At 31.4% G+C, this 12720-nt stretch overlaps 1 protein-coding gene across 5 annotated transcripts in view; it reads right to left on the bottom strand.

The window, feature by feature from the left end:
* LOC143198891 (band 7 protein AGAP004871) overlaps nt 1-12720 on the bottom strand; it is a 165740-nt gene that overhangs the window by 33722 nt on the left and 119298 nt on the right. For all 5 annotated transcript variants that reach the window (XM_076408503.1, XM_076408504.1, XM_076408505.1 and 2 more), the window contains one exon: nt 5176-5258. In XM_076408503.1, the coding sequence (XP_076264618.1) occupies nt 5176-5258 (83 nt within the window). The remainder of the gene's footprint in view (nt 1-5175; nt 5259-12720) is intronic.

Here is a 12720-nt window from a genome sequence, read left to right as displayed (position 1 = left end):
AATTTATATGTTCCAAAATTGAAGATGTGTATTCTGAGAATGAACTAGTTTGAGCAAAGAGCTAAGAGTAATGTAATAAAATAACAAAAACACATGTTGAAACACTGTAAAATTTATGTCGATGAAATAAGGTTCTAATATCATTAGGACACTCCATTCAATCTGAACATATGATATTCAACTATAGGGCGTAGCAAGCAACAGCAATATTAAAAAATTGGAAAAATCCCAGAGCAAGGTTTTAAGAAACACGCCCAACATTCCTCAAAGCATGAGCAACAGGTATCTAGATTGCAATATTCGAACAGTAAAGTGGCATACCAACGAGCTGGTAATGGCGCAGAGTCGAACAAGAGGACAATACCACTTGAGGCTTAAGAGATGCGACACCTCATAGGCAGCAAAAGTTTCATGTAGAGACTTACGAGCTGCGCCAACAGATTGGAGTTCTCTCATAAAAAATACAACAAAGAACAGTTTAGAAGATCGAAAACAGAGTGGCTATTATGCTGAAATAGATTATCATGACGAAAGCCATAAAATTAAAAAATATGGATCAATGGATACCATAATCTCTAATCAGCATAAAACTACATTAACCATAAAAATCTCGATTTAATTGTGCCATCTAATAATAATTAAATATAACTTTTATCATATTGAGAAAAAACTAGACTTCAATTCAATGGAAGAAATCACCAAAATCATTCAAAATCGCAAGGCAACTGAAAGAAAATAAATACATTTATCATCTTATATCCCCATTGAGATAAGTAAATAATACAAATAAGAAAAATCGAAAACAATTACTGAAAATATGTCATATTTACAGATGTGATAAATCATAAAATGTCTAAATTATTAATAACAAAATCGTATATATTACAACACAGATATTGTCCACCGGATGTGTCGGATTATTCTTTAGGGATTCCATAAAATATATATACGATATTGCTACATATATATATATATATCAAATCCTCTAACTTCCAAGATATTTCGCGATAGAAAAAGGAAAAATGTGTGCGTGTCAGGTGATACCATTCCGTTATTCCTGTTATTCGCTGCCTTATTAGAATTTACGTGCTGCGGAATATGGAGTGCCGAAGACAGAAGCAGGAACAATTGTAAAAGATTGAACCTCCCGAGATGACAGGACAATACATCAATCCGCATTAAACATGACGCAGTATTTCTTACTTGTTTTTGAAACGTGATTTACATACTCAATGAATTTAAACAAAATTTCATAAATCTTAAGCAAACCAAAAAAAAAAAACTACAGATATTTAGTTAGACGCATTCTGTTCTTGAATTGGCTTCAATTTATTAGTTATTATTGTTGAAACATTATACAGTTTGAGTAAAATGGATAGATGGCTTTAGAACAAGATTCAGAAAAAGATATTTTATATAATTTATACAGCAACTAACTTACTGATTTTTATAAATATTATATCAAGACAAATATTGTTTACTGGGCAAATTTATTAGCCACCAAAGGTAATAGAAGAAATGCACTCAAAAAGGCGTAAACATTACTCAAAAAAAGTAACCTACAGAGTTAAAAAAGATTTAACCTTGATTATGATATCTGATGACGACGATTATGATATAGACGAACTATCGTTATAAATTAATAAATTGAGGTTCGAACTGTTTCAACTTCATGTTTGTTTCAGCAGATTCGGCTCATTACCTCAAAAATTGAAGGAAAGTATTGTATTGGTGTTAAGGCATCTTATACTCAAGAATAAAGTCATTGTTACAAATATAAATCCATAATGTTTCCGAAAACCTAGTAAACAACCTTGTATAACATAAGTAATTAATGCTGAAGCTATTATTCAAGTGTCCAACAAAATAAAATCATTAATATATTAGAAGTAATCATTAATACAAAATAATAAATCGATTATATACATAACAGGAACATTGAAAAGTCCCCGGCCTGATGGTGGCGCTACTAGAATTAAATCCATATGTTTTTAGTTAGCCCTAATCTTTGAGAGATGCGTGTATAAATTTGACAGCTGTTGGATCATTAGTTTGTGAATTATAGCATTTTGAGTGAAGCTACTTTTGTTATTGAAAAAATGTATAAAAAGGAATTTCGCGTGTTGATAAAATATTGATTTTTGAAGGGAAAAAATACAGTTGAGGCAAAAACTTGGCTTGATGCCGAGTTTCCAGACACTGCCCCAGGAAAATCGACCAGCAAGGATTGGTATGCTAAGTTTAGACGTGCTGAAATTAGCACCGAAGACCGTGAACGCAGTGGACACCCAAAAGAGGTTGTACCGACGAAAACAAAAAAATTCACAAAATGATTTCGAATGACCGTAAATTAAAACTGAATGAAATAGCAGACACTCCATATCATTCACCAATATTTGGGTATAAGAAAGCCCTGTGCAAAGTGGGTGCCGCGCGAGCTCACTTTTGACCAAAAACAACGACGAGTTGATGGTTCGGAGCAGTATTCGAAAATGACCAAGCATAATAAACCCGAGTTTTTGCATCGATATGTGACAATGGATGAAATATGGCTCCATCATTTTGCTCCGTAGTCCAATCCACAGTCATCCGAGTGGACTGCAGACGATGAACCCGCTCCAAAGCGTGGGAAAATGCACCAGTAGTCTAGCAAGGTTATGGCGTCTGTATGTTGGGATGCGCATGGAATAATTTTCATTGACTACCTTGAAAAAGGAAGGACCATCAACAGCGACTATTTCATAGCGTTATTTGAGCGCATGAAGGACGAAATAGTCGAAAAATGGGCGCATTTGAAGAAAAAGAAATTGCTGCTCCATCAAGACAATGTACCGTGCCAAAAATCCATGAATTGGGCTTCGAATTGCTTTCTCATCCACCGTATTCTCCAGATCTAGCACTAACGACTATTTCCTGTTCTTAGATCTCAAAAGAATGCTCACTGGGAAGAAATTTTCGTCGAATGAAGAGCTGATCGACGAAACTGAGGCCTATTTTGAATCAAAAGACAAATCATGCTACAAAAGTGGTATCGAAAAGTTGGACGGTCCCTATAATTAGTGTATCACCGTTGAAGGTAATTATGTTGAATAAAAAAAAACTTATTTTGCCAAAAAATGTGTTTTGCTATGGTAGGCCGGAGACTTTTCAATTGACCTATTAGCTGATCTAACTACGAGAATACTCATATTTGTCAAAATAGATATATAATTCATGGCCAAAAGTTAAGACATCAGTCAAGACGTATGTATAAACAACAAAAACAGATGATTTGAATATTTCTGTCGATTGAGAAATTAAAATTTCTGTACAGTTTTTCCTCTGTAGTTAATAAAACTAAAATTTGAATTTTTTTATTGTGGCTTGCAAGCTTTCAGATTCTATATTTGTAAATTCCTAATCATGACCTAGTGTCATTTATTTCATTAAAATTGCCTAACCAGAATATAATAAGACTAGAAATGACCCTGAAGTGTTTTAAATAAAGAAACCATTCAAAATTATTACGACAATCTCTTTGGTACCAATGATGAAGATGACGATGTTCCCTTAAGTGTAATTAAGGAAAAATTACGATATAGCGATATGCTGGACCTATTTCTCAGTGCGCTTAGTATGAGGATAATTTACTAATGTACTCCAGCAGATATAAATGTGTATGAATGAAGATAAGCAGGCGAATGATTATTAGGGTGTAGCTATAGACAGTGTGAATAATGAAGATCTTAAAGTTATAAATAGCGACTGATGCGTGTGATGCCATATATACAATTTATATAGTTTTAGTTAAAATTTGTTAAAAATACCTTACCATAAATAAAATATCCATAAAATTGTTCAGAAATGACAAGCGAAGAAATGATTTAAAGCGACACACTTTCATGGATAGAAAGAGAAGTGTTATTATATTTAGTTTGATATCAATCATGCTAATATTTCTTTAATAAATTATACATTTTCACACTACTTGAATACGGTAATTTCTCAAAACATGCACTGAAAAATAGACGATGAATAACGCAGCATTAGTTCTTTGTGGAAAGCTCTATTCACTTTCATCGATCAAACTATATATCAATCATTTCTATCAATCAATCAAACGTTTCGATGTTTTATTAATATATCGGAAACACTATAAGCCCTACATTTTATTTTATTTTTCCTAAACCAAAATCGCTTCTATATCCCAGAGAAATCTATTTCAATTACATTTCCTATTACATTCTCATAAATATATTTTTAATGTGATGTATCATTAGATTATAAACAAGCTTCCCAAAATGCATCTTTGGGTTTTCCATATCACAATCATGAGCAGTCTCATGCGCTGTTTTCTCTAATTGGAATTTTTACAATTTAAAATTTAAATTGGATTCGCAACACGAAGGCGCAAAACATTTCATTTGTTTGAAATTTAATATTCGCTCTAATGGGGATTTCTTTTTTGTTCTTTTTTTAATTGTATTTTTCATTATTAGAAAATGCGTTAGCGTCGTATGTTTTGTTAAAAAACTGGTCAAGACTATATCACAAATCTCATATCTATGGCCTCTATTTTTTTTTAAATTTTAATATAGTATCAACATAAATGCTACTGGTGTTGAAAATATCGCATAAATCATGACCATATACAGGGCATGGACAAAATAATTCAGATATCATGCAATATAGTACATTTTGTTGCATGATGGCAAGACAGCTGATTATTGATTATTTTGTTCATCCATTTCTTCTATTACCATTCATACATTGCCAAAAGCAGGTAATATGAACGGTAGGTCCCATAAATAGTAGCTTTTATTGAAAACTGTTTCGAAGTTCTTAACTAATTGACTGAATTTTATAGAGAGGCAATTTTACACATAATGTCGTAAACCTAGATACACAGAGAGCAGATTCTCAGATTTGCATGTCAGAATCCTTAAACTTGTTGAGTGGTGAATGTATTCATAAGATGTCTATTAGTCTTACTAAAGTATAACTGTTATGGTTATTGCTTTATGTTATTTTCAGGAAAGCAGAATTTATTCTAAAAAACTTTCGTAGATTCTTTATCAATAAAAATTCAATTTCCAAATTCAACAAAGAAGATAGGTTAAAAATTCATCTGATTTTCCTATTTAGGAATATTTATTTCAGACTTTTCAAATAAAATAATGAGATTTGCATACTCACTTCTTGAGGAGGGATATCGTAAGTTCTTGTGCGCAGATCGACTCGTGCATAGGCATCGATGCAAGGCAGGATGAAGAATATACCTGAAACAAAAATTGATAAATGTTTAGCATTACCGTAGTTTACTGAGACACACCACACTATGATCTCATCCGAATTCTATCGAAAAATCACCAAAGTAAAACACCAGAGTCGTTGTTTGTGGTTATTCTTCAAACGAAATAATTGTATAGTGAGATCTTTCAGTGGTGTTTTATTTTAAAGCCCCTTTTTCTAAAACAATTCGAAGTATACTACAATTTATTCATTATTTTGAAAATAGTAAATGGATATAGATGAATAGTAAATATATACCGGATAGTCCTATTAACTCATTAATTATTGTTCAAACAGCAGTGTTCTAGTAATATTAATATCCTACTGCAGCGCCATCAAAGTTTTACATAACCGTACTACTATTACCGAATATTTCCAACGCATGTGTATTTAGTTACTAGACCGTGTTGAATAATGGAATAACTTTGTAACTAATTGTAACAGAAACTGGATAGATCATTATCTCAATGAGTCCTTTAATACCGGATAACTTAATATGTTTCGATTGAAATTTTTAATAATATAATAGTAATTGTATAACAATATTAATAATATAATAGTATAATATAATATAATATAATATTAGTAATAGTAATCAGTATAAATTAATAATAATGGCTAAAAATGTAAACATATACTAAACGAAGTAAAATAAATAGCTTGCAATCATTTCTTCACTGGAAGCAGAAGTGATTCGAAATTTAAACGTTTCACGCAAATATAATAAGTTTATAATAGAATATATGTAACGAGTATAGATAAAATGTAACGGCAATTTAGCTAAATATTGTAAAATTTGTAAATTAAAACTCTTGGTCCTCCGAGAAGACTAGTCAGTGTGAATTTTGGTAAGTAATACTCAGTAGATTAGGAGTATTGGCGTCCGACATTTTGTGTTTGGAAAAAAACAAAATATTATTTGTTTCCATAGGATTAGAGACATCCACAAGCAACATATTGGGACAGTGTAAGCAGTGAAGTAGGAAGAAGAAATTAGTCATCTAGTATAACCTATATAATCATATAATTGATTAATAAAATTTTTAAAATGTTCAGAGAAGTGTTGATGTATATCGGAACCAAAATAGTGGGTGAAAAAATTCAACAAATTGGTGCACCATGATCTGTGAAGCTTCATCATAGGTTTCTAAATACGTTTCATGGGCTTTGGCAGCAAATTTCTTCAAACAACAAACTGAATGTTGGAAATGCTATTTTGAACATCTCATGATTAGCATATGTATAGACTAAATAATTCAATAATAGAAAAAGGAAAACTGTTATATTACGTACGAAAATATCAAAACCATCGAATTTATTAGCTCAGTTAGAATGTCTAAGATTTGTTTAGGTGAAACTTTGAATTTTCGGAAATAAATGTTGAAACTTACAGTACATTCAAGCGCCTAATAATAATGTTTATATACAAACACTATGTCACTACTAATATACCAGAAAATACTCCTTTTGACTACCTTTTGTTCTTCCAGATTCTGATTTGAAAAAAATCGTAACTTATTACACATATTATAACATATTATACACCTTACAATAATAAAACATATAATTGTCTAAAAATAATCTAAAAATATAGCCCCTTGTGCAGACATTGTCCCATTATGTTCGAGCGATAAAAGGACATATTCCCGTTTTATCGAAAACAATTTCAAGGGTTTCAATCTGGAGCACCTAACCTGTTTCACTTAACAACGGCTACGCCATAATAATATTTCATAAGTTGTAAAGTAGATTAGATAGGACCTGAATAACGAACCACTGTTCAGACTTACCTGAAGCAAAAACAAAGATTTTTATTTAAGATAATATTCGTTTCTAAATCATCTTCACTCGCAATGTCTATATTATCATTCGTATAATAGAAATTTTCTTAAGCAATTAAGCCCATAGATATATAAGTTTATTGATTGAGGCCACATCAGATTATAGTCCTAGGTAGAGGGTTTATTATCCAGCACCCCCTGCTGTCAGGCTTATGTACTTAAAATCGCTTAATAAATTTTACCGGCCAGATAATCCACTTTAAAATGCTTGCTAAATTGTTTAATCAATCAAGTTGTACGTAATATAAAGCTAACTTTTTTGGAATGTCATCTGCGTAGTCGGCTTAGGATTAGGATTTGATGTAGATTAGTATACGTTAGTAGGTCTATTAATAATTAATTAGGTTTCTTTCCCTGATAAATTCACGTTTTAATTATAATCTGTTTAGTATAATTAGAGGTTAATTTAATCCATTAGTAACGCTATAATAATACATATAATAATTTATTCCCCTTTGAATAAAATCTGCTTTTTTATAAGAATTAATAATAATTTTAAGAAATTGCTTAAATCCCTCTCCCGATTTTATGACTTTTTGAAAACATTCGAATGATTTCTTGTATATTTTTTCTTCATCTCACTAATAATGTTAAAGTTCCATACTATTTACCAAAAAATGTTACGGCATTTCTTATTTATAGCTTAGTTTAGAGAAATTCATATAATGCCTTCTCCATGCTTACTTTTTTCCCATTATTTAAGACGGCATGTGAGTTTTCAATTGAAATGGACATTCCTGCTTCCACAGTGTTGTTTACTTTCCGTGGTACATTCATCGTCATTAACTTGTGAAATCAACTTATTTCACTTGGGTTAGTATTGCCATGTACTACTAAAAATAGTTAAAGCGTCTGAAATGTAGATTTCTTCAATTATTCAACTTCCCGAAAGTATTGCTAATCAATCTAAAAAATCGAACAAAAAATATGATGCCAATGTAAAATTAATTTAATTCAGTATGTTCCCATTGATTTCTAGCTTTTCACTCACCTGAAAACATTATTAGCGGAAACCGAGTTTCATAAAATGAAAACTTGGGTACTATAGGGGGGTATTTTTCAGGGTTTTAGTGATCCTTATCCATCATACGATCATCGATCGTAATAAAGGTAATTTGATTTTAAAACTGAGGGTCATTGTTACAATTATAAACCGAAATTAGATCGACTGCAATAAATATAAATTTACAAGCAATCTTATAAAAAATGGATGGTCAACCTATTAATATAACACTAAAAAGAGTTGAAAAAAGGTGTTCAAATATAGAGTAGCTTCCTAGATCGCAAATAAACTATCATAATGCATCTATTGAGAGATATGCGATAATTACAAATAAAATGTTAAACGTTATGAAGATTGTATGTACAAAAAATGTGAAATAGTAGCAATATATGCAACAATTCCTCGAAAATGTAAGGAGTATACCGTTTTTGCAATATAATGCCTACCTAGGTATGCACTAGGCAAACTGATACCACGTATTTTTTCCAAAGTTAAGAAATCACTTCAAAGTTGACGAAATATCAACATGATGCAATTAAACAAGCTAACGTTTTATGATAATTTATTGGTAAACCAACGTACAGGCATTAGACATGAGCAAAAATGCACCAGAAACACCAGCAGATACATCAAATGGAACTTTAAGATATTGTATTTAAAATAATGACATTATTAAAAGCATATAATAAAATTAAGGAATATTTAAATTCAAATTTATGTAATATATCTAAATGAGACATGGATATTACAAAATGGAACATTGGACCACTCTTGGTAAAACATTAATAAAGAGTGTAAAGACAACAAATGTTAATGGGAAAAGGTAAATGTTAAAACAATATAGATTTTGTTACTTATAATGTTTGTTAACAATTCATTGCAGATATATAATAGTTCATGGTGGAGACAGGCATAGCTATACTACTAAAGCTGAATTAGTGCTTTGTCATTCGTTATATCTAAATTAAATATTTGTTTTTTTGTAATTTACCTTTTCAGAATCAATACTGAAAAAAGATACACTATGGAAAAGCATTGTCTACAATAACACCTTTGGGTAATCTTTACTAGACGGACAGAAAGTTACATTGAGAAATTAAGTCGTTAACAAGTGTTCGATAGATTAGTTCTGATAGGTTCTGATAGTGAAAGAGGCCGAATGAAACATTTTTGTTTTAGGCTTATAACACAGAGTAGTGTAGGAGAAGGAACTACGAAAGATGAATTGATTTGAACAACATTTATAGTCATAGATATTTGTAATTGTTTAGAATATACTTAAGTATTAGGCTAGAATTTATAAGGAGATAATTAATACTGTCTGGCAGATATGGCAAATGCATTAGGAAAAATGTAGCGCCTAAATATGATTTTATAAAAGAAAATATACACAAGCAGTAAATAGAAGAAACTCACGAGAAATTCAGGGATATCAAAATGACTTCACAACCAAACACAGGAATGTAGGAAACAAGAACTAAACGTACATTAGGTAGATTAGGTCTCCAGGACATATTACTACACAAAAGAGGCGCCAAGAGCTTAGCCTCATTGATGGTGTAGAAATAGTTCAATGTGAATATAACAAAACAGCACTAACCTATAAACTATTTTTGCTGTATAATTAAGTACGTAACTGTAAATTTCGAGTAGGAACGTTCTCGAGTAATGTCTAGAGAAGAATTTATTTAATGAATTGCAGTTAGGGATTTCTCAAAATGTTATATATTTTCGGAAAAAAGTTTGTGAAGACCATTTTGTTAAAACTATGGTAGTAATAATGTTGTTTACTTTTGTTTTTTATTACCGGTTATTTATTTAGTCTAATCAAGTGTGTCATGAGTTTTGACGTTCCGCATTGTGTTTGTTTGTGGCATTTCATTAGTTGTTGTTTTATCAGATGACGACGTAGTTCGCCCTATCCGGTCACATTGGACACAATTTATCAACTAGAACGTATATACAATGCCATTACGTTCGTATCTACGTAAAATAACAGGAGTTGTGTCGGTTTTTAGCTTAATTTTCCATACACCATGTTTTATAAAAGCGTTAGTTTCGGTTGCAGCGCCATATTATGCCAGCTATTCCGCCAGCAACAAACGCGCGACCTCGCAAAATAACCACCGACTGAATATACGACCGGCAGAGGGCGTATCGTTGTTTTCATTTCGGGACGATTTCCAAATTAATTTGATCCGGATCCAAATTATTTCTCGCCCTGCGTGAATCTAACCGAACGAATTAAGAGAGCGTCCTGGTTTCTTTTAGGAATTACGTTTGGTATTATTTTTCTATATTACTTTCTATTCGTCAGAGTGTCGTTTAATTGTTTGTATAGTTTCGTATTCATTAATTGTCTATAATATTAACATCTATCATCTAAATCTAATCTAATCTAAATTGATAACGTCAGCACTTTGCATAAAGCTTGCGAAAATAAAATAAAAATAATATTATCAAATATGATTTATATTAACATTATGCTACATCTAATATTTTTTTGACATAATGATTATGACAACGGTATCGACCAGTAAGTACCAACACAAATCGAATTTTATAGACTAATTCGGTTACATGTTTGGAGATATCCACTTAATTCTGTCTCCTTTTTAATAGAGTATTTAATATTGTATTGTAATAGAGTATTACAAATCCATTTGATTTCGAGGTTATGGTGCAGTTCTTCGTTGAAGTTTTCTAGCCACTAGCACTATTACTTGTACTAATCTTGTCTGGCGTGCTTAACTCCAAGAAGACTTATAATGTAAATACTTCACTCAGAATCAGAAAAAAATAACAAATGAGTGTACTCGACCGTTGTGCCATATGGACAGCTTAGAATATTTAGCTTAGAATAGTGCTAATCTTGCTCAAACTCATACTTGATTGACTTCCAAGAGTCCTCAAATCCAATATACCAAAACAGAAAAATTAAATTGTAACTGCAACTTCACTGATACATCATATTGCACCTTGTGCTTGACTTTTGATACTATTTGTATGCTCATAGAGCCAAACTTATGTGAAGGTATTAAGTTATATCTCTATGTAATTTGTCTTGCTCACTCCAGCAGAAGAACGGCAATATGTTAACAGATGTTATTCTATTTCACTTTTAGTATTTTTATAAAAGACGTTCTCAAAAAGCATATCGCCAAATATATCTCGCCTATAACCTACGAGACTCCCAAACTATATATGTAAATATTTTCTTGTTGATAAAAGGAAATTGGCGGAAAACTTTCTACACTTACATTCACGCGAATCTAACGTATTTCGACTTTTCATAATGCACCAGACGAGTTCGAACGCCGAATGGAGACCGTTTATAACGCTAAATTGCTTTTAAAAAAATTAAAAGGCGAACGCTGCTTTCAGTCAGGCTGATTTTCATCTTTACCTTGGCCGGGATCCGGAATGGCATTCCCCAATATCAAAAGCGGTTTATTTTAGCGATTGCGGCCTTTTGTCAAGCTGGAAATTTTCGGGCCCATTAATTTCGTTTTCGGCTCTCGGTAGCGAAAGATTTCGGCCAACTTTTTGCGGTTTATTTGACGTTTCGAATTCTTCGAATCCAACATTGAGTGCGTTTCAAATGACGCGTCACCGACCGATCGAACTACTTCGACTAAGTTCGAAATCGTTTCTCCAGTCTGATTCTCAAAGTTTTATTCTTTCTTGAAATATGTTAGAGAAGGTTTTCAGAGACTAGACTGACTGGGTGTGATTGTAACAATTTAGTATAATAGTTTATATAAAAGGCAATATTATAAAGTTATCCCTTTATTACAACAATGGTGAAAAATGACACGGATCAAAAATACTCAGACAAATTTTAAATAAACGTTTATTGTCGATCTTGATACTCTACGACCATAGAGAAAAAGAGGGCAACTCGATAGGAGTCTCTGGAGAAAAGTATCGCTACGCTCAATATCTAGATGGGGTAATATTTTATTCTAAAAACCATTACATATTATGCAATGAAAATATATTATTATATATAAATATATTTATTAGGTCTCTACAAAAAATATAATAAAACAATCTGGACAAAGTTGCTAACTGCGGCGTGAAGTATTTTTGTGTTTATAAACTTTATCTCATCTAGGTCCACAGAGTTAGACATAAGAGATTATAAACAAACATTTTAGTTAACTCCTTTTTTTATATAATTGTTTAGGCATGTATATCTTTGACTCCAGGATTTCTAATAGATCCAAAACAAATATCAAAACCCTCTTGATTAATTGATGGTTAATTTGATTTGGATACCAAGCCAAAATATATTTCTTAATATAAATAAACCTCTTAAGAATTGATCGTCGTTCAATAAGCATATTTTTAAAAAACAATACAAAAGTGTGGAGTCTTTGCTTTACAATGAGTCAATAACTAAAGTCTTAATCTAGTAACTTAATCTTATTAACATAATTACATTACATATTAGGAAAAAATAACAAAACATCTTTGTCATTAATTTTATTGGAAGCCAATCATATTTTGGTCTAACATTACTTATATCAACAAAGTGAAAATAAACAATGTACATACAAAAATAGAATCGTTCTTCTGTAAAAATCATTGGTATGAGCTACA

The sequence above is a fragment of the Rhynchophorus ferrugineus genome, unplaced genomic scaffold, assembly GCF_030347505.1.
Source record: "Rhynchophorus ferrugineus isolate W39M unplaced genomic scaffold, kcgeb_rfMv2 rfM6, whole genome shotgun sequence".
In the NCBI taxonomy this organism is placed as follows: domain Eukaryota; kingdom Metazoa; phylum Arthropoda; class Insecta; order Coleoptera; family Curculionidae; genus Rhynchophorus; species Rhynchophorus ferrugineus.
This window is presented reverse-complemented; position numbering and strand designations above follow the sequence as displayed.